Below are 23,951 nucleotides of genomic sequence, written 5' to 3' on the forward strand. Positions count from 1 at the left end.
AGCAATCCCCTAAATAGTAAATAGCCCGAATTTTAGCTTCAGCTGCCTCGTGCCACTTCGGCTCTTCCCGTGAACTCGTGAAGGATCGGATCCAAGCAGCCGAAAGCTACTCATGGTCGATACCTGTTACCTACCTGCGCTAAGGTCGATTCATCGACTGCGATTCAACACACTGAAAATTGTCCGTCCACTTGCGATCTTCCGACAGATCTTACGACTTGGCTATGGATTAGGACAATCTGTCGTTTAAGCGAAACAAATACCATTGTTAGTAGCACAGTTTTTTCCTTTATCATCTTTAACTTGGCTCGTTTTCTATGGCAAATGTGCGCAATGAACTCCAGTTCCTGCCGAGACCGAGAGAAGTTCAATCCGGCCCGAACGAATTCCCGTAAAGAACTATAAAACTAAATGACATGAGATCAGGAAGTGGGCTAGAGGATGTATATTAAAGCACCATGCAATACTTCTAAGCGGTCTATAAGTGGCCAAATTCTATAATAATAAACGTTGTCTGATTAGGTTTACGGCTCTATGCTGCTGTGAAAGAGCCTGTAGCCTATTGAAATGTTTCCTTGAAATATTTCAGATTTATTTCACACTTTCTGCATAATTTCTGCTTGCAAGCAACTCAATCACAAAACGTACAAGTTGCACATTATCGAGCGCCTACGTTTTCGCTCTGAAGGCAGAAATCTGCCGCCCCGTGCATAAATATTCCACAGAAATATTGTGTCGTTGTTGGCCTAGCTCTTTCGCGCAATGTATTGACACAATATTGTTGCGCAATAAATAAAGAGCGTGTGAGGGCCCCTGTAAGCATAAATTGCTGCTTCATTCCGCTCAGTTTCGCTCGTCCATAATTCCGTCACACACAGAAACATGTTGCTATAACAACTCACGGGACAGCTGTAATTGGAAAGTTACGAGATTGCAATTGTAAGTTCGTGTAATTTCATAAGAAGACTGAGGATTGCTGAATTTTTAGCTCAAGATGAGTGTCATACACGATAATCCGGAACCTGGAGTTATAGATACGGATCTATTAAAGAATTTGGTTATGCAACAAGCACCTGTCGGAGAAGCCGGAAAAGTATTTTTGAGAGATGGAATAGTTTTGGAGAAAGTTCACACAATTCGACTAGAGGACCTGAGTCAGTAAAAATAGAAATTTAAGAATTAGTTCGCTATTGATAGTGTAGAATGCAATACATATGTAATAGTTTTGTTGATGACAGAAATGTTGCATTTTATACGTTTCAGATGTTCTTAGAGTCAACAAAACAAATACAAATATTACGAATTCGTTCATTGTTCATAGAGCAGAATACAATATATATAATAAGTTTTGTTAATGACAAAAATACTGCATTTTATACGTTTCAGATATTCTTAGAATCGACAATTTATGGATGATGACATCCCTAGTGAAACTGCAACTTACATTAAATATTATTCAGAAGATAGAGAATTTGGATGCGCTTGTAAATCTGAAAGAGCTGGATTTATCTTTCAATCAGATCGAGGTTTTAGAAAATCTGGAAAAACTTACAAAGCTTGAAATACTCACAGTTTATGAAAATAATATTAAAAAAGTAGAAAATATGGACCAGTTAATCAATCTAAAACTGTTTAGCATTGGAAGAAACAGAATAGATGGCAGAGATAGTGTAAGATCGATTTAGTATGTGAAGGAAATATTTCAACACTTACATTGCATTATAGTATACACTGCTAAATCAGGATAGTTAATTAAGAAAGATATTTTTCAGGTTGTGTATTTAAGGCGGTTTCCTCTGTTACGATCTCTTACAATGGAAGGGAATCCATGTTCACAAGAAGATGATTTCACTGAATACATTTATGCGTGTCTTCCAATGCTAATGTATTACCATTACCGATTTATTTACCCACATGAAAAAGAAGCTGCCAAAAAAAAGTACAGGTAAACCTGAATCCTACTGTGCAATTTTTCTTTCTTTCAAATTATACAAGAAATTTCACATAATTTAATCACAGTGTTGAGTGTGTAGCTGGCAGTCATTATTCCAAATAGGTACCTAATTTGTTTAAAAAAAGAGGGGAGGGAATTCTATTGTCACAGTACTGTACTAAGAAGCAATTACCATTTATTTGTGGCTCTTATGCCTGTTATGGAGCCATATTGGGCATTACTGGACTTACGACTTTATATTTCATTGTGGGGGCTGATGGTTGCCTTGAAGCATTTTATGGTGTGTATCAACGCTTTTGTAATCTCATCAGAAAAAGAGAAAATTAGATGAATTTGAAATTATTTTTATGTATTTTAGAGTACGAGTAGCAGTTGCAGAGCAGTTTTTGTCACCTCGTCATAAGCACAACTAAAATATATTATATATAAAAAAGTGTATATTTATTTGTTTTGTGTGTAATATAGGTGCTAAACAAAGTTTAGGGCTGTAGATAGAGAGATGCTAATGAGACATATTTGGCCGTCAAGACAGCAATTTGTGATGCCTTCAGTGACTACCGTAGCAGAATAATGTCAAATTATGTTTCATGAAACCCAAAGAAATTGTGGTCATATGTAAATGCTGTTAGTGGCACCAAAGTTAGTGTCCAGCTCCTAGCATATGGGACAGGAACTGAAAGTGAGGGTGGTAAAGCAAAAGTGGAAATGCATAACACCATTTTCAAAAGTTCCTTTACAAAGGAAAACCCAGGAGAATTGGCCCAATTTAATCCTTGTACCACAAAAATATGAATGAAGTGTTAGAGTCAGTGGTGTTGAGATACAGCTAGAATCGTTAAAATTGAATAAAGCCCCAGGGCCCGATGGAATCCACATCAGATGCGATACGAAGGTGCAGTTGAGTTAGCTCCTCTTCCAACTATAATCTGTTGTAGATCCCTTGAACGAAAAACCATGCCCTGTTCTTGGAAAAAAGCAGTCACACCCATCTACAAGAAGGATAGTAGAAGAGATGCACAAAATTACTTTTCAATATCCTTGACATCAATTTGTTCCAGGGTCTTAGAACATATTCTGAGCTCAAACATAATGAGGTATCTTGAACAGAATGACCTCCTCAGTGCCAACCAGCATGGATTCTGGAAACATCAATCATTTGAAATCCAACGCACACTTTTCTCACATGACATATCGGAAGCTTTGGCTCAATGTGGTCAGGCAGATCCAATACTGATTTCTGAAAAGCATTTGACTCAGTAGCACACCTATGCTTATTGTCAAAAGTACCATCATATGGGGTATAAAGTGAAATTTGTGACTGCATTGAGTACTTTTTGTTAGGGAGGAAGCAGCATGTTATCTTGGATGGAGAGTCATCATCAGAAGTAGAAGTAGCTTCAGGTGTGCCCCAGGGAAGTGTGTAGGTACTCCTGCTGTTCATGTTATATGTCAATGACCATGCAAGCAATATTAATAGTAAACTTGGACTGTTTGCAGATGATGCAGTTATCTATGATGAAGTACTGTTTGAAAGATGCTGGATAAATATTCAGTCAGATCTTGATAAGATTTCAAAGTGGTACAGAGGCTGGAAACTTGCTTTAAGTGTTCAGAAATTAAAATTGCGCTCTTTGCAAAACGAAAGAACCTAGCATTCTATGACTATAATGTAAATGAGTCACTGTTGGAATTGGCCAACTCATACAAATACCTGGGTGTAACACTTTGTGGGGTCATGGAATGGAATGATCACCTAGGCTTAATTGTGGGTAGAGCAGTTGGTAGACTTCGTTTATTGGTAGAATACTGGGGAAGTGCAGTCAGTCTACAAAAGAGATTGTTTACAAATCACTCGTATGACGCATTCTAGAATATTGTTCAAGTATGTGGAACCCATACCAAATAGGACTAACAGGGGATATTGAGCATATACAGAGAAGGGCAGCATCAATGTTTGTTTGATCTGTGGCAGAGTGTCAGAGATACTGAAGGAACTGATCTGGAAGACTCTTGAAGATAGCTGGAAACTATCACGAGAAAGTTGGTTAATAAATTTTCAAGATCTGACCTTAAATGATAACTCTAGGAATATACTACAACCCCCTTTGTATCACTCACATAGTGTTGTGAGGATAAGATTGGAATAATTACTATATGCACAGAGACATTCAAACAGTCATTCTTCCTGCGTTCCATATGTAAATGGAAGAGGAAGAAACCCTAATATCTGGTACAATGGGATGTACCCTCTGCATGCACCTCATGGTGGTTTGAAGAGAATAGATGTAGATACAGATAATCACTCCAACATTGGCAGAATTAATCATGACACCAGTATGAGTAGTTTCAAAGTTTGTGAGATGCTGGGCAGCCATAACTTGTGTGTGGATGTGTAGTATTAAATGTATGGACTATTTTACTTTACCTAATTTAATCATGAAATTTACTTCCTGCTAAGAATGACCTTTAGAGATAGAATAATTTAGTATTACAGGGTATTTACGTATAACTGAAGGCAGGTATCTTCTGTAAAGGAAGGGATGAAAAAAGAGTGTAACATCTGGAATTTTTTGTTGTACCAGTGCTGATCTATAAGATATAGGATAAGAAAATGTTGGTAGTTTGTGGTTTATTTTTTGCTGTATCACTCAGAATTTCAAATAGAAATTGACAATGTGGTTTTCTCAGTGGCTGGAGTGAAATACTATAGGTATCCATTTTATGATCTGATTATGGCTGGTGATGGCCAAAACTGATAATTTATTTTTGTGATTGTGCTGGAAAATAAATTATTTTCAAAACAAGAATTTGACCAATCACTTATGTCTCCAGTATGACAAAAATGTCATTCTTTTCAAAATCAGTTAATATTAGCTTTAGAATAACCAAGGTTAAATGTGTAACGGGAAAAATATTCTGTAAGTATTAATCATGCGTCTGTACTCATACTCTACAAACCACTGTGAAGAGCTTGGCTATAGGTTCTTTCCATTACATCACATATTAGGGTTTCTTCCTGCTCCATGTACACAAGTAGCATGTCCAGAGTGACTGCTTGGATGCCTCTGTGCCTTTTGTAATTGGTCTAATAATATTTACAGCCCCTACAAAAGTGATACATAGAGATCTCTAATGTATTCTGATTTTAGATACTTAATATAGGTTGCTGCGGAATAGTGGACATACATCTTAAATTGTTTGGCAGTTCACATTTTTCAGCTTTTCTGTGGTGCTCTCCTCTGAGTCAGTCAAACCTATGACCATTAGTTTTGTCCTTTGTATATGTTCAATATCCCTTATTAGGCCTATTTGGTATGGGTCATAGACGCACAAGTGTTTTTGAAAGCTTTCTCCTTTGTAAACTGATTGCTTTTTCTAGTATCCTACCAATGAAATAAAATTTATTATCTGTTTTACGTATGACTGAACCTATGTGATCATTGTGATTACAATTGTGACTCATGCAAATTGAAATGTTAATGCATTAATGGCATCCTTCTGCATGATGGAATCTTATCTCAATAACAGACAGCAGAGGGTTTCATTGAGTGATTGTATCTAAGGCACCCAAGGCCTAGGGGTAGCTTTTTTTTAATTAATAATGAAAATGTCCTCTGACCTGGGTTCGGCCCCACCATAGCTTAAATTTTGAATAAAAATCATTAGTAATGGTGGCCAAAGGCTTCCAACGTAAGAAGTCACCCTCATTCAGTCAATGGCCTTGTCAAAGAGGATGGAGGAATGGATAGAGGCACAGGGCACTCTCTTCCCCTTGGGTTGGGAAACTGCCCCTAACGTGGAAGGATCAGCAATGATCAATGGCATGAGGTTGCAGAAGGCAATGGAAAACACCGTATAAAAGACACATAATGTGTATCCACAGGACGTATGGCCTGTAATTGATAAAGTGTCGTGACGATCTCTCCATTGGCAAAAGATTCCAAACTAGTCCCTCATTTGGATCTCTGGGAGGGGACTGCCAAGGGGGAGGTGATTATTGCATAACTAGTGGATGAATAATGTTATATGAGTCAGGGCATGGATTGTCAAAAGTCTCAACGTGGTAGGGAAGCTAGAAAATCTCAAAAGGGAATTGCTAAGGCCCACTCTAGATATAGTGAGTGTCAGTGAAGTGGAATGTAAAGAAGACAAGAATTTCTGTTCAAATGAGTGTAGGGCAATATCGACAGTGACAGAAGATGGTGTAACAGGAGTAGGATTCATTAAGGACAGGAACATAGGGCAGAGAGTGAGTTACTGTGAACAGTTCAGCGATAGGATTGTTCTTATCAGAATTGACAGCAAACCAGAACTGACAACAATAGTTCAGGTACATAAAGGGAGATGAAAATCTAATAATTATGGGAAACTGGAATGTGGTAGTAGGGGAAGGAGTAGAAGAAAGGGTTACAGGAAAATATGAGTGTGGTACTAGGAATGAGAGATGAAAAAGACTAATTGAATTCTGCAATAAATTTCAGCTAGTAATAGTGAATACTCTGTTAAAGAATCACAAGAGGAGGAGTCATACTTGGAAAAGGCAAGTAGGTACAGGAAGATATCAGTTAAATTACATCATGGTCAGGCAGAGATTCCAAAATCAGATACTGGATCATAAGGCCTACACAGGAGCAGATATAGACTCAGATCACAATTTAGTAGGGATGAAGAACAGGCTGAAGTTTAAGAGACTAGTCAGGAAGAATCTGTGCGCAAAGAAGTGGAATATGGAAGTACTAATGAATGACGAGATATGACTTTTTCTAAGCAATAGCTAATGAGGCAGTTTAGCTGAAAACAAATGGCCATCTCTAAAAAGGGCAATCACAGAAGCTGGAAAGGAAAACATTGGTGCAAAGAAGGTAACTCGAAGAAACCGTGGGTAACAGAAGAAATACTTCGAGTGCTTGACGAAAGAAGGAAGTACAAAAATGTTCGTGGAAATTCAGGAATAAAGAAATACAAGTTACTTATGAATGAAATAAATAGCAAGTGCAGGGAAGCTACAATGAAATGGCAGCTCCAAAAATATGAAGAAATCGAAAAAGAAATGATGGTCAGAAGGACTGAATCAGCATATAAGAAAGTCAAAAGAACCTTCGATGAAATTAAAAGCAAGAGTGGTAACATTAAGAGTGCAATGGGAACTCTACTGTTAAATGCAGAAGAGAGGGTGAACAGGTGAAAAGAGTACATTGAAGGCCTCTACAAGGGGCAAGACTTGTCTGATGACATGATAGAAGAAGAAACAGAAGTCAACATAGAAGAGGTCAGGGATCCAGTATTAGAATCAGAATTTCGTCAACGTAAGATCGAATAAGGCAGAAGTGATAGATAAAATTCCAGCAGAATTCCTAAAATCATTGGGGGAAGTGGCAACAAAACAACTATTCACTTTGGTCTGTAGAATGTATGAGACTGGCGACATACCATCAGACTTTCAGAAAAACATCATCTACACAATTACGAAGATAGCCAGAGCCAACAAGTGGAGAATTATCATACAGTCAGCTTAACAGCTCAAGCATCCAAGTTGCTGACAAGAATAATATGTAGAAGAATGGAAAAGAAAGTTGAGGATGTGTTAGATGACTGTCGTGTTGGCTATAGGAAAGGTGAAGGCACCAGAGAGGCAATTCTGATGTTGCAGTTGATTATGGAGGCAAGACTGAAGACAAATCAAGACATGTTCATAGGATTTGTTGACCTGGAAAAAGTGTTTGACAGTGCGATATCCTGCAAGATGTGCGAAACTCTGAGAAAAGTAGGGGTAAGGTATAGAAAAAGATGGGTATTATATAATATGTACAAAAACCAAGAGGGAGTAATAAGAGTGGGAGACCAAGAATAAAGTGCTCATTTTAAAAAGGGTGTAAGCATATATGTAGCCTTTCATCTCTACCATTGAATCTATAAATTGAAGAAGCAATGATGCAAATAAAAGAAAGATTTCAGTGCAGGATTCAAATTCAGGGTGAAAGGATAATCAGTGCTAAGATTTGCTGAAGACATTGCTTTCCTCAGTGAAAGTGAAGAAGAATTACAGGATCTGTGGAATGGAATGAACGGTCTAATGGGTACGGAATATGGATTGAGAGTAAATCGAAGAAAGACAAAAATAATGAGAAGTAGCAGAAACAGGAACAGTGGGAAGCCTAACACCAGAATTGGGGATCACAAAGTTAAGCAATTTTGCTGTCTAGGTAGTAAAATGAACTATGACAGATGGAGTAAGGAGGACACAAAAAAACATACTGGCAATGGCAAAAATGGCATTCCTTGTCAACAGAAGTCTACTAGTGTCAAACATAGGCCTTGATCTGAGGATGAAATTTATGAGAATATACACTCCTGGAAATGGAAAAAAGAACACATTGACACCGGTGTGTCAGACCCACCATACTTGCTCTGGACACTGTGAGAGGGCTGTACAAGCAATGATCACACGCACAGCACAGCGGACACACCAGGAACCGCGGTGTTGGCCGTCGAATGGCGCTAGCTGCGCAGCATTTGTGCACCGCCGCCGTCAGTGTCAGCCAGTTTGCCGTGACATACGGAGCTCCATCGCAGTCTTTAACACTGGTAGCATGCCGCGACAGTGTGGACGTGAACCGTATGTGCAGTTGACGGACTTTGAGCGAGGGCGTATAGTGGGCATGCGGGAGGCTGGGTGGACGTACCGCCGAATTGCTCAACACGTGGGGCATGAGGTCTCCACAGTACATCGATGTTGTCGCCAGTGGTCGGCGGAAGGTGCACGTGCCCGTCGACCTGGGACCGGACCGCAGCGACGCACGGATGCACGCCAAGACCGTAGGATCCTACGCAGTGCCATAGGGGACCGCACCGCCACTTCTCAGCAAATTAGGGACACTGTTGCTCCTGGGGTATCGGCGAGGACCATTCGCAACCGTCTCCATGAAGCTGGGCTACGGTCCCGCACACCGTTAGGCCGTCTTCCGCTCACGCCCCAACATCGTGCAGCCCGCCTCCAGTGGTGTCGCGACAGGCGTGAATGGAGGGACGAATGGAGACGTGTCGTCTTCAGTGATAAGAGTCGCTTCTGCCTTGGTGCCAATGATGGTCGTATGCGTGTTTGGCGCCGTGCAGGTGAGCGCCACAATCAGGACTGCATACGACCGAGGCACACAGGGCCAACACCCGGCATCATGGTGTGGGGAGCGATCTCCTACACTGGCCGTACACCACTGGTGATCGTCAAGGGGACACTGAATAGTGCACGGTACATCCAAACCGTCATCGAACCCATCGTTCTACCATTCCTAGACCGGCAAGGGAACTTGCTGTTCCAACAGGACAATGCACGTCCGCATGTATCCCGTGCCACCCAACGTGCTCTAGAAGGTGTAAGTCAACTACCCTGGCCAGCAAGATCTCCGGATCTGTCCCCCATTGAGCATGTTTGGGACTGGATGATGCGTTGTCTCACGCGGTCTGCACGTCCAGCACGAACGCTGGTCCAACTGAGGCGCCAGGTGGAAATGGCATGGTAAGCCATTCCACAGGACTACATCCAGCATCTCTACGATCGTCTCCATGGGAGAATAGCAGCCTGCATTGCTGCGAAAGGTGGATATACACTGTACTAGTGCCGACATTTTGCATGCTCTGTTGCCTGTGTCTATGTGCCTGTGGTTCTGTCAGTGTGATCATGTGATGTATCTGACCCCAGGAATGTGTCAATAAAGTTTCCCCTTCCTGGGACAATGAATTCACGGTGTTCTTATTTCAATTTCCAGGAGTGTATGTTTGGAGCACAGCATTGTGGGAAACCCAGAACAGGAGAGGACTGAAACAATTGAGATGTGATGCCAAAGAAGATTGTTGAAAGTAAGATGGACTGATAAGGTAAGGAATGAGGAGGTTCTTCACAGAATCGATTATGAAAGGAATATGTGGAAAACACTGACAAGGAGAAGAGGGAGGAGGAGAGGACACCTCTTAAGGTATCTGGGAATAGCTTCCATGGTATTAGAGGGAGCTGTAGAGGTAAAAACTGCATGGGGAAAACAGAGATTGGAATACATCCAGCAAATAACTGAGCATGTTTGTTGCAAGTGCTACTCTCAGGTCAAAAAGTTGGCACAGCAGAGTAATTCATGGTGGGCTGTGTTAAAAGTAAATAAATAAACAAAAAAGGAATGGAGTGCCATGGAAGCAGTACTGGACCAATTTTTGTTTCTGACCTATGCCAGTGACATTCCATTGACATTAAAGAGCAGTTTAAAAACTGAAATGTTTGCCGACAATGACTCAAGCATCCTAATCAAGGGTCCAAACAGTCTTAGCAATCACAAATCAGATGATAGCTAAACAGGTCTACGAGTGGATCGTTGCTAACTGTCTTATGTCTTAGTCCCACAGAGGCTCATAGTATGCAATTTCAAATGAGCAGTAGTGATTCTCTATCTGCAGAACTAGACATTAATGGTTGTATACTGAAAGAAGTCTTTGGGGTCCAGAATAAATATTGAGTCAGCACACTGAATAAACTAATAAAGATGTTCAGTTTAGCATGCTACATCCTTGGAAGTATCTCCCATTGTGTTGACCTGAAGACAAGAGTTTTGTTTTATTTTACGTATTCTCATTTTCTGTTGTCTTACATAATTATCTTTGTAGGAAGTGCACCTGAAGTAAGTAGAACATTTGTCCAGCAGATGCAAACGGTAAGAATATTGCATAAAGTAGATTACAACACATTTAGCAGAAGACTTTTGAAGGGTCTTAGTACCAACTGAGCTACCCAAGCACGACTCATGCCCCGTCCTCACAGCTTTACTTCTGCCAGTATCTTGTCTCCTACCTTCCAAACTTTACAGGAGCTCTTCTGCGAATGCTGCAGAACTAGCACTCCTGAAAGAAAGGATATGGGGAGACATGGCTTAGCCACAGCCTGGGGGATGTTTCCAGAATGAGATTTTCATTCTGCAGAGGAGTGTGCGCTGATATGAAACTTCCTGGCAGATTAAAACTGTGTGCCGGACCGAGACTCGAACTCGGGACCTTTGCCTTCCGCGGGCAAGTGCTCTACCAATTGAGCTACCCAAGCATGACTCACGCCCTGTCCTCACAGCTTTACTTCTGCCAGTATATCATCTCCTACCTTCCAAACTTTACAGAAGCTCTCCTGTGAACCCTGCAGAACTAGCACTCCTGAAAGAAAGGATATGGGGAGACATGGCTTAGCCACAGCCTGGGGTATGTTTCCAGAATGAGATTTTCACTGTGCAGCGGAGTGTGCGCTGATATGAAACTTCCTGGCAGATTAAAACTGTGTGCCAGGAAGTTTCATTACTAACATTGATTGACAGTGAGAACCACTTCTTATTGAAAGTGATGTAATAGATTTTGTGGGGGATAACTTCCATGAAATAGTCCCACTAAGCCTAATAGAAGAGGTACCTTGATTTGTTTTCGCCTTAAACATGATTTTTAAGTAATTTTAATTAATCAAAACATCATTATAAATATATCAGTAATCTTCAAAATATATTGCAAAATCTGATTTCAGATTTGTTCTCTTATCATGAAATCCAATCATTGAGTTTCAGTTGCTGTCTAGTAGATTACTGCTTTTTTGTTTTAGAACATTTACTGTTGTGCTAAAGATTCACCATTATGATGAATTTATAGTTGACATGTAGTTTTCCATGTAAGTATGTGTAATAGCATGTGAATAGTATTAGTGTACTTTCATACTGCGAAGATGGTCTTTTACCAAAACTGGTATTAATAATTAGTAAAGATTAATGAGACTTTGTGTCATGCATTTTCTCAAGTGTATAATGACTATTGTAAGTCACCTGAAAAAATACATAAAACGTCATCAAAATTAAAGGTCATGTTGTAGTTGTGATGTATCACTTAGTTGGTGGCGTAACAATGGCATCACAAGCCATGACTAAAAAAGATCAATTGCAAGACAGCTGAATATCTGAAAGTGAAAAGTAGTGATTAATTTGACAGAAACAGGGGAGGCAGTGTATTTTCGTTTTCAGTAATTATACAGTGGCAATATTGATAGCCGGCAGACTGGAGTGTTCCACATAGAGGTTCTTTTTGTTTTTCACTGGATATCAGCAGTAGACAAACATTCTGTAAAGTTTTTGTTTGTTGTTCAAACCATGGTATCACTCCAGATATCAAACTGAACCATTGTTCTGTAACTTTGAGTGAAATATTGACAAAGATAAGTATATCCGAAGGCCTTGTAGATTTGTATGTCTACTAATAGGGATTCAGTTAAATGCTAGAAAATAAACATAGGTAGATCTCAAGGTCACTGACAATGTTGACTCACTGTATCCACCATATATCCAGCTCTTGTAGAAAAAAAGTTCTATTTGTTTCTAAAATTGATACAATATATGGAACACTCTTACACTACTGTAAAAGTGGAGGGAGAGATAGAGAGAGAGAGAGAGAGAGAGAGAGAGAGAGAGAGAGAGATCATATTTAGATTTACAGAATATGTGCACTTTATTGTGGGAAGGGGATGGAAATAAAATTTAACCAAAAGTACACTCCTGGAAATTGAAATAAGAACACCGTGAATTCATTGTCCCAGGAAGGGGAAACTTTATTGACACATTCCTGGGGTCAGATACATCACATGATCACACTGACAGAACCACAGGCACATAGACACAGGCAACAGAGCATGCACAATGTCGGCACTAGTACAGTGTATATCCACCTTTCGCAGCAATGCAGGCTGCTATTCTCCCATGGAGACGATCGTAGAGATGCTGGATGTAGTCCTGTGGAACGGCTTGCCATGCCATTTCCACCTGGCGCCTCAGTTGGACCAGCGTTCGTGCTGGACGTGCAGACCGCGTGAGACGACGCTTCATTTCATTCAGTCCCAAACATGCTCAATGGGGGACAGATCCGGAGATCTTGCTGGCCAGGGTAGTTGACTTACACCTTCTAGAGCACATTGGGTGGCACGGGATACATGCGGACGTGCATTGTCCTGTTGGAACAGCAAGTTCCCTTGCCGGTCTAGGAATGGTAGAACGATGGGTTCGATGACGGTTTGGATGTACCGTGCACTATTCAGTGTCCCCTCGACGATCACCAGTGGTGTACGGCCAGTGTAGGAGATCGCTCCCCACACCATGATGCCGGGTGTTGGCCCTGTGTGCCTCGGTCGTATGCAGTCCTGATTGTGGCGCTCACCTGCACGGCGCCAAACACGCACACGACCATCATTGGCACCAAGGCAGAAGCGACTCTCATCGCTGAAGACGACACGTCTCCATTCGTCCCTCCATTCACGCCTGTCGCGACACCACTGGAGGCGGGCTGCACGATGTTGGGGCGTGAGCGGAAGACGGCCTAACGGTGTGCGGGACCGTAGCCCAGCTTCATGGAGACGGTTGCGAATGGTCCTCGCCGATACCCCAGGAGCAACAGTGTCCCTAATTTGCTGGGAAGTGGCGGTGCGGTCCCCTATGGCACTGCGTAGGATCCTACGGTCTTGGCGTGCATCCGTGCGTCGCTGCGGTCCGGTCCCAGGTCGACGGGCACGTGCACCTTCCGCCGACCACTGGCGACAACATCGATGTGCTGTGGAGACCTCACGCCCCACGTGTTGAGCAATTCGGCGGTACGTCCACCCGGCCTCCCGCATGCCCACTATACGCCCTCGCTCAAAGTCCGTCAACTGCACATACGGTTCACGTCCACGCTGTCGCGGCATGCTACCAGTGTTAAAGACTGCGATGGAGCTCCGTATGCCACGGCAAACTGGCTGACACTGACGGCGGCGGTGCACAAATGCTGCGCAGCTAGCGCCATTCGACGGCCAACACCGCGGTTCCTGGTGTGTCCGCTGTGCCGTGCGTGTGATCATTGCTTGTACAGCCCTCTCGCAGTGTCCGGAGCAAGTATGGTGGGTCTGACACACCGGTGTCAATGTCTTCTTTTTTCCGTTTCCAGGAGTGTATGTTATTGATATAAATAAATATGACTGTAGTTTTGGTATTCCCATGTGAAGACACAGTACTTCATGAATGTAGTTTTGGTACTCCCACCAGTGGGCAGTACGATGGAGGCAGATGAGCTGGTATGGGTAGAACAATGGGGTAGTGTGGAAAACGTCATGGAGAGCACACTTGATGTTTAGTATGGGCAGACCTGCTGGTGGAGCTGTTTACCTTCAGGTGGCAGTAGGCCAGGCCAGCCAGAGTTTACCCAGAGTTTAAACTCTGTGCACCTCACCTTCTGCTGATGTCTTGTGTTGTTGCTAACTGCTTAGCCACTAGCCAACTGCACCTCCCATGTGCTGAGTCATTTCTGTGCCCGTCTCCAAGTGGGTTCAAACTCTCCCATCAATTGACACGCTGAGCTCATTTTCTTCTCACAGGATACAGTTGACCAGGTATTATCAAACAACTGCCTGCTCATGATCATGTTGTGTAGTGGTGTTGTTATGCCTGTGCAGATGCTAAAGTGGCAACAAAAGACATTCTTACATTGTGATGCCCCTATTCTTTTCTTTTCTCCTTTTAATAATGGTAAGTTGGACCATCATGGATCCAGCATTTCTGCAGTGCTGACAGAAACAATTGCACCTACAGAAGGAGCAGCAACAGTTGCAGATGTATCATCAACAGCAACAGAAGATGCAGGCACAGATAAACCAGAATATGCACTTGCTTTGTGCCTTTGGCTCACCAGTGGAGGACCTGGTACCCACTATGCAGTTTTATTTGCTACCAACACCCCCTCACCCCCTGCCCCACAATACCATTTGCCAATTTTGATGAGTCAATGGAAAGGAGGGAGAATTACCTGTGCCAGTTCTTGCTGCACTGCCAGGTAAGGCGTATTATCCATCCAATTGAAAAGGCTGCCTTCTTGTTCAGCAGTATGAAATCGTCAAAAATTTGAAGCCCTCCACCAAGTCCAAGAAACTCTCCTTTGATGAGCTTTGTCAGTTACTTAAGCAGTATTTTGGACATCAAGGCCATGTGATAGTGGCACGGTGGCAGTTTAACCAGCACCACAAGCATCCTAGACAGTCATGTTTGGCCTGGATTGTGCAAGTGCTGTTTTGAGTGTTCTAAATGTGCTACCTCTTGTGCGGACTCTCTCATATGTACTGATTACCACATTGATGCCATTGTCAACCTGCCAGCGCACAATGTTGTGTAAGGTATCATATTACACTCAGTTCATTCCCGAGGCCTGGCCCCTTAACTGACTTTGCCAGAAGAGTATTCAGTTTATCTGGTCTGCAGATTGTCAGTGAACTTTTCAGTTTCCCAAGCAATGTTTGTGCTTCGCTCCCTGTCTGGCTTTCTTTACACTGGGTAGACCTTTAAGCCTGGCCTATGAAACATTGCAGTATGGCACTGGTGCTGTTCTGTCCCATTGGAACCCAGGTGGCACCAAATAGCCCATACCTTACGCCTCAAAGCTGCTTTCTGTTGCACAGTATAATTATTCACAGGTGGAAAAGGAGGCATGAGCTATTATTTTCAGAATTAAGAAGTTTCACATTTTCCTGTATGGGGTGCAGTTCCTCCTCGTCACTGATGACAAGTTGTTGGTTTCCTTATTTGGCCCTCATTTCAAGGTGCTGGAGAGGACTGACTGCACATTGATTGCAAAGGTGGGCCCTCTTTCTTAATAACTACTGCTATGATATTTGTCATCATTCTACCACCCAGCATGCCAATGCTGATGCACTAGCACAGCTATCAGTGGGACACGCTCCAGAGTTTGATTGGCAGGAAGCTCTCACATTCGCATTCGTGATCCTTTTGTGTACTTTTTCCTCCTATGTGTTTGGCTCGGTGTTGTACAAGGGGTCCTCTTGCTTGCCATACAGGAGCAATGCTGTCAAGTGGCATCCTTGCACACTCCATATTCTGCGTGCATTGCAGTGCTGTATGATTCGTATGCAGGATGCATATCAAATCTACTGGCAAGCAATAGATCATGATGTTGAACATCAGGTGTGGGCTTATTGGGCCTTTGCACAGAACCAGTTCTCTCCCTGGTCAGTCCCAGAGCACCCTTGGGACAGAGTGCACATCAATTTTTGGGCAGCAAGTGGTTGTTGGTGGTTGATGAATGTCCAATTTACTGTAAGAAGCCAAGCTATCCTCCACATTTTCGACTGCCACTGTTAGTGTGCTGTCAGTTATTATTGCCATTGGGGGATCCTTGTGTCCAATAACTGTAGGCTGTTCGTATTTTCGAAGTTTGAAGAAGTGTTAATAGTGGTATCTGGCATCTGATTAATGCCCCATTTCACCTGGCTTCTAATTTGGAGGTTGTGCACTTCATGTGTACATTTAAGACCCAAATGAAGAAGTTAGAGTGTCTCTCTTCCTGTGCTGATGCGTAGTTGACTCTTATGACTGTATGCTAGGTGAATCCAGCCAATGGGTGCACTGTGACAGAACATTTGTACAGGTGGTGGCTGTGAGGTCTCCTGGCTTTGCTGCGTCTTGAGTCACATGCCACAGCAAACCACCACTGACAACTGTGTTGTCCTCCAGGATCTGCCGTTTGCGCCTAGTCCTGCGGACAACAGTAGTGGTGGCTGCTAGGTGTTGTGTGAGCCACAAAGGTCAGCAGTTTTTTGTGGTACATGTTGACAAGGAGTACCTGACCTGCCATGCAAATCAGTTTGCCCACACCCTATTGGGACACATCACCATGGTCTTCTGGTCAGCCAGATGCAGTGTTAGTCATGACTTTGCTCTGGGAGGGGGATCCCACTTGCAGTGGTGTACATCACTGTTGCCACTCCCTCCATGCCCCCTGCATCCTCCTGTTGCCTGCAGCCTCTGCCCCCACTGAGCCACACATTTGCACCTGCCAGTGTGGAGCCCATGGGTTTTAATCTGCCCTCCTCCTCCTCCTCCTCCAACTCACTGACAGTGGTGGCGTTGCCTCCACTGCTGCTGATAAGCTCCCTTTAGCTCAGCCTTTGGGCCTTTCTGTGCCTTGAGTGAAGCCAGTGGCTTCCTTCAGTTGTTGGTCTATTACCAAACTCTCCAGGAGCCTCTCCAGTTCTGTGGCAGAAGGCCCTGTGTGGCCTTCTCTTGGGGGAGGGATTTTGTATCTCCACCAACGGACATCATGATGGAGGCCTGGATGGTGCATGTGACACATAGTATGGGCAGACCCACTGGTGGAGGTTTTACCTGCAGGTGGTCCAATGTTTACCTGAAGTTCAACCACTGTTGACCTCGCCTTGCACTTCATGCTGTGTGCTGTTGCCGAGTGTTTAGCCGTTAGCCAGTAGATGTGCATGCCTGCTGCATACTGAGTAATCCCATGCCTGTCACTATTTGAGTTCAGACTCTCTGCTTCCCATAGATTGACTCACACAGTGAGTTAGTTTTTCTTGCAAAGGTTTCCCTTGCTTGGCTATTATTGAGCCATCATCGGCTGATGAAATATCTGCACTGACTGTATAGTGTAGCAGTGTTGTTATGCCTATGCAGATGTTAAAGTAGTGTTTGCGTGCTATTTTTACTTGAAGTTAGTAGTATGTGTGAATTTTCACTGAATGCTTTTCTGTGTTACAGCAATGTTCTCAAAGAGCTTGAAGATACAGAAGCTGAAACAGCAGCCTACATCAAACTAAGGGAGGAAGAAGAAAGGAAGCTCAAATCCTACACAGCAGCATTTGTAGAGTATTTAGACAGTGATCAGCTCTTTAGTGCTTTATTTGAAAATGATGGAGATGGTCAAGCACTCCTGAAAATGGATGACGAAGTTGTGGAAGTGTGTAATGAGTATCCTTTTAGTTTTGTGATTGTTATTAATAGGTCTGACTTTTACAGACTTTATTGCAACTGTTGATTCTGTGATTTCATTGCTGGGTAAAAACTTCCATGTCAGGTGTACCTGATCTCATATTTTTAACCTTTTGATCATTTAGTCAGTAATTCATGTTCATTCATTCACACATCATGATCTGTAAAGTGTGCTAATAACAAATTATGAGTATTACTAATTTACTTACATTGATAATTATGGGGAAGACTTCCAGATTATTTTAGATATGTGTACTAAGGGAAAAATACCTAGTTTTAAAAAGGCTGCTGCCTGTTCTCTTATACTACTAAGCTTCCGTTTTTATTTATTACTTGAAAATATGTATGTAATTTTGCACAGAACACTATCAGCTGTCTGCATACTGGAAAAGTCAAGATCTCTTTTAATACAAGCATTAGAGTTAAGTGGAACTTACATCTGCGAGCCCAAATAACCAGATAAATTGTGCAAGGAGTGGCCAATAAGGTGTTCTTTTACTTATTTTTGAATATCTGGGTATTTTTTTTATTTTTTGAATGATGTCTACTGGTAACACATTGTAGACTTGCACTGCAATATAGAGCTTCACACTGAAACCTACACACAGTCTGCAGACAGTACTTATTTTAGCTTCCAGTATTGTGTAGAAAAATACATGATACACATCCTGCAAATGAAAAGTATTAGCTATCTCTATCAAACAGCACTAGCTGATTAAATGAACCATTATAAGTGCAAGAGCTACAATTGAAGAAGAGTCGCAAACCATTAAAAATACACTTTTGAAAGCAGTGACAAGATGATCAGAAAAAAAATTATGCAAAAAATAGCAAGGCTTAAAATTTAAGGACAGAGAGAGAGAGAGGAAAAAGCAAAGGAAAAACGAGAAGCACACAAATGCATAATATTTATCTTCAGTCACACTCTCAAGATCATCTTCTGACACATTGCAAGAAAAGAAATATACCCAGAAATATAACCAGGACAAAGCAGCAGGAATCATTGAAATTTTTCGTTAACAAAATTTAAAATTACGTTTATGGAGAGCAGTCAGTAGCATTCAAATTAATGAGGCACATGAACCAAAAAGAGAAAACTACAGCCTAAATAAATATAATTGCTGTAACTGCTAATTCTGAGTGTGTGCTGCTTCATAGTATGCATGTGATGTTTGTGCTTGATTTGGCTGCTATGGTGTAAAGAACAATAGAGAGAAATGTTTAAATACTCTATTATGCACAGATGATCAAACAGTAATCCAAGAAAATGAAGATAATCTTCAATGAGCCATTTGTCATATTAATTTGTTGGCTTCTAAATGTAACATTAACATCTCCATTAATAAAACAAGAGAAAATCATCAGTAAGATATACAGTTGTAACAAATATTTTAAAAGTGGAACAGTTAACCCACTTTCAGTATCTTGGCTGTTAACATGAGATGAAGTTCCAAAGATGTAGTTGATAGCAAGATCCTAAAGTTTATTTCAACCCATGGAAGAATTAGAAATATGCTACAAAAAAGCCGCAAAAGAGAAACAGATCAAGTTTTACAAAGTCTTGGCAGTATCTACAATGCATTATGGATCTGAAACTAGGGTTTCCATGCAAAAGGGTATGAGCAGGATCTGGCCTGTGGAAATGAGATGTTTCTATAGTGTTAAAGGTCGCACCAGAGAAGATCATTTCAGAAATGAAGAAACTAGGAATGGATCACAAGTTGATTCGGAGCATGAGAAAATAGATCGAACAGACTGCAAATCTAGAAGGAGAAGACAGAGGGGAAGATCATGGAAGAGATGGCTTGGCCTTTTTGATTCTAACAGGTGAAATCAGCTAATCCATGAAGGGAGGGGAGGAAGAAGTAGTATTGTTGTTGTGAATTGCACAACTCATCCTAGATTCACTCTTGGTATTAATTGAAAATACCATGATGGAGTGGATGTATTTACAAATTAATCTACACTGTTTCTTCAAATAATCCTTTTCGAGAGGATGGTAAGTCACCCAGAATCCCGGGTCAGGGGAGACTTACCTGACAGGATGAGAAGGAAAGACTGATTGCTGTGGACTGCACCAGACGAGATTTGCAAACCTGAGAGCTTAAATCATTTTTCGCATCCTCCCTCCCACCTCTGTTACATGCATTTAGCTTTTTGCTCTTATTACTTCATGCATGATGTTTTAGTGGTAATCTCTGTCTTGCAAATTACCCTGTCTTCCACCTTCAAGCTCTCAGGTTTTCAAATCTCGTCTGGTGCAGTCCCCAACAATCACTCTTTCCTTCTCATTCTGTATGGTAAGTTTCTCCTGAATCGAGGTTCTGGGTAACATTTCTAAACTGTACCCCATTCTCTAAACCTCTCTAGTCCTTTTCCTTTACCCCTCTTCCTTCCCCTTCAACTCCTCTGCTGGAAGAAGGAGCCACTGGCTCTAGAAGCTTGCATAAGTTAAACCTTTTTGTGTGTGCATTCTCCTACTGCCACTTGGTGAGTAGACTCTTTTGTCTATCCAATTACATTATATTGACTTTAATAATTACATCAGATAGATTCTTGTTTAACCAGCGTACAGACAGCTAATAGTGCTGTGTGGAAAATTAAAATGCTTTGTATGAAGTGTCAGATAATAATTCAGAGTATGGAAGGAGTGGTGTCTTATTTTCAAAGTAGTTGTTTTTCTCATAAAATACAGTAATCTAGAATTAATTACCATAATTATCAGTTTGAGTAGATTAGCACTAGTCATAATTCATTGTTAGTTTATTTTACAAAAGTACCCAGAAGTGGTTGCTTCTGCCTGCTAATGAATAGCTTAACTCATTCCACATCCCTGAATGCTCTTTTTCATGATGGAATTGATGGAAAATGATGTGTGAATGAATGAATGAACACTTTTTTTTGTCCAGTCTGCACAGATATGAAATTATTGGTGACATATAGACTACAGATAGCTGCTCTTACCCGATTTGACAGTCTAGTTATCTGTCCTGCTTACAGTTGTCAATTGTCATCATCAGTAAACACTTCGGGCTAAGTTGCCGTGGTCAATCTGTAGAACTTCTTCTCCCTGACGTTTCGTTCTCAACTACGGGGAACATCTTCCGAGGTGAGTCAACGACTGGCTGCTAGGAGCTGGGGCCACCGCTTATATGGATATCGTAGGGGGCGCCACCACACGTCACGTGGCGTCGAAGTGCAGCTATCTCTGACTATCGTCTGTTCTCTCGATTGTAGGCAATCGATTGTCACGTGATTGATACAACGTCGACCGCCATATCTTATCCAATTTTAATCCTTCTTCTTTACGATTAAAATTGTATTGATGTTTGTGGATTTCAACTGCCTCTCTATACACATGTGTATAATAGTGCGACGTCCTCGCTAGCACGCTTGTTTCACCAAATTTTTATTTCGTGATCTCCATCCTTAAAAACATGTTCCGCTACTGCCGATTTGTCGATATGTCCCAAGCGACAGTTTCTTTTGTGCTCCGTCAACCATGTATTAATGCTTGTTTTTGTAGTTCCTATGTAAACCCTGCCACAACTACACGGAATTTTATATACCCCTGGGGTGGCTAGGGGGTGACGAGCATCTTTTGTTGATCTTAGGCATTCACTAATTTTCTTAGTAGGTCTAAAAATGGTCTCTACCTGAAACTTGGCTAGTACCTTCCCAATGCGATCCGTGATATTATGGATGAACGGAAGAAATACTTTTCCAGCTGATGGTTGTTGCTGTCTCCTAATGCCTAAGATCAACAAAAGATGCTCGTCACCCCCTAGCCACCCCAGGGGTATATAAAATTCCGTGTAGTTATGGCAGGGTTTACATAGGAACTACAAAAACAAGCACCAATACACGGTTGACGGAGCACAAAAGAAACTGTCGCTTGGGACATATCGACAAATCGGCAGTAGCGGAACATGTTTTTAAGGATGGAGATCACAAAATAAAAATTTGGTGAAACAAGCGTGCTAGCGAGGACGTCGCACTATTATACACGTATGTATATGTATATGTATAGAGAGGCAATTGAAATCCACAAACATCAATACAATTTTAATCGTAACGAAGAAGGATTAAAATTGGATAAGATATGGCGGTCGACGTTGTATCAATCACGTGACAATCGATTGCCTACAATCGAGAGAACAGACGATAGTCAGAGACAGCTGCACATCAACGCCACGTGACATGTGGTGGCGCCCCCTACGATATCCATATAAGCGGCAGCCCCAGCTCCTAACAGCCAGTCGTTGACTCACCTCGGAAGATGTTCTCCGTAGTTGAGAACGAAACGTCAGGGCGAAGAAGTTCTACAGATCGACCACGGCAACTTAGCCCGGAAGTGTTTACTGATGAAGACGCCGGCCGTGAAAGCCTACATGGAATGAGTTGTCAATTGTAGTTCTCATTTTTATAATTTCAATTGTTGACCTTTAAGTTGTATATGGGTAATTGTATTGCTGAGTTTAAAGAATAGCATGTAAGGTAATAATAATTACCTTGCACTGAGAGTGAAACAAAATAAGAGCTCAAATGATAAGGAGATGAACAAGATTAACACATCAGAATGGGTATTAGCTCTTTTTATATGTGCTTCAGATTTTCTGGTTTGTTAGTCAACAAAGTGATCCTGGGGAAAGGACCGCTTTAAGCTTTCTTTCTCCCCCCCCCCCCCCCCTCCCTCCCCCCGTTCCCTCCCTCCCTGCCCCATAAAAGGGGAGAAATCATGAATCAGCTGTTTTATTTTACAGGCATTCAATTGGATGACACACCTTGACCATTACAATCAAACTCAAATAAGATTGGTCCCATTATTAGTTTGCTTCATGTAAGCATTTCTCTTTTCTGAGGTAAACACCTAACACTCGTCTGATAATAGGCATCACATAGCTGTGTATTGTCCATGCTTAAAGCACTGTGTGAATTACATGAAAGTGAATGCATTTCTTATATGCAGAGACAAAGAATACTAATTAAAATTAAATAAAACATTCGACAATTTTAATTTTACTGGGTCATTTTATAGAATTATTCCTAATACTTTTGGAAGTCTCAATTTTGTCTCACTCACTAATAATTTCCTAAATCTCATTCTAAGATCCACAAAACCTGCCAATCTTGAATACTAGCTGACAACACACATCCTTGAAGTATAAAATTTCATTGGTAGTACACCAAATTAGTCCTTCTAAGATTTTCATGAATGAAAGCATGAGGTATTCAGTACAGGGCATTAACAGAAAAAATATGCAGGTATGTTAGTGTAGCTCAGTGGGTGTTATGGATCCAAAAGTCTCATGTTCGATCTCTGGTTGGTAGTCTTCTCTGTCGCTTGTCACTTCTTTCACCTGTGACAATGTTTGCTAATGTGAAAAATACTGAGTTGAATCACAGTTTTGAGTCCATATTAAACCCTCTTTAACTGTTTCTGTACAGATGTTGGAGGAACATAGTGTCATACCACCTGCAACGGATCCATGTTGACTAAAGCACTGTGGTGTTTAAACTAACCTTCTGGTTGATGATGGGCATACTTTAAATCTCAAATATTGATAACAAACAGTGGAAATTCTAGGATGAAATATCAACAGTATAAGGAAAATACAGATTTCTGCTCACTGTACAGATGACATGTTGAGTTGCAGACAGGCACAATGAAGAGATACTTAACACATAAAGCTTTCTTCAGTACAGGAAACACACACACACACACACACACACACACACACACACACACACACACACACACACTCATTCATACATGCAAGCACACTTCACACACCCATGACCCCAATATCTGGCAGCTTGGACTGTGATGTAGCTGTCATGTGGAAGGAAAGCAGCAGTTTGGAGTGGCGGGGAATGGGAAGGGATAGCAGGGAATGGGTGGAGGGAGAAAAGAGCGCTGTATGGTGGAGTGCGCAGGGACTAGATGGAGGCATTTGAAGACTGCCACCAAGTACAGTGTCAGGAGGCTGGGGGGGGGGGGGGGGGGGGGGGCAGTTGGGGAAGGGGGGGGGGGGAAGGAGGCAGAAAACGAGAGGAACAGGGAAGGGGAAAGACGGGCAGGTGCTTTGACAGAGGGCGGCACACAATGAGAATGAGGGGATGTGAATAGGGAGATGGTGATAGAACAGAGGGGTGGACACTGTTGGATGGAGAGTGTCGTTCAC

The 23,951-nt window shown here is 41.9% G+C and overlaps 1 protein-coding gene across 1 annotated transcript in view; it reads left to right on the forward strand.

The window, feature by feature from the left end:
* The first annotated feature begins 922 nt into the window (after positions 1-922).
* The window catches only part of LOC126474813 (dynein regulatory complex subunit 3-like), an 88,653-nt gene continuing 65,624 nt past the window's right edge, over positions 923-23,951 (forward strand). Inside the window, exons 1-4 of the mRNA XM_050102286.1 lie at positions 923-1,154; positions 1,387-1,670; positions 1,773-1,945; positions 17,536-17,745. Of these exons, the coding sequence (XP_049958243.1) occupies positions 995-1,154; positions 1,387-1,670; positions 1,773-1,945; positions 17,536-17,745 (827 nt within the window). The 5' untranslated portion in view covers positions 923-994. The remainder of the gene's footprint in view (positions 1,155-1,386; positions 1,671-1,772; positions 1,946-17,535; positions 17,746-23,951) is intronic.

Source organism: Schistocerca serialis, chromosome 4 (genome assembly GCF_023864345.2).
Source record: "Schistocerca serialis cubense isolate TAMUIC-IGC-003099 chromosome 4, iqSchSeri2.2, whole genome shotgun sequence".
NCBI classification, from domain to species: domain Eukaryota; kingdom Metazoa; phylum Arthropoda; class Insecta; order Orthoptera; family Acrididae; genus Schistocerca; species Schistocerca serialis.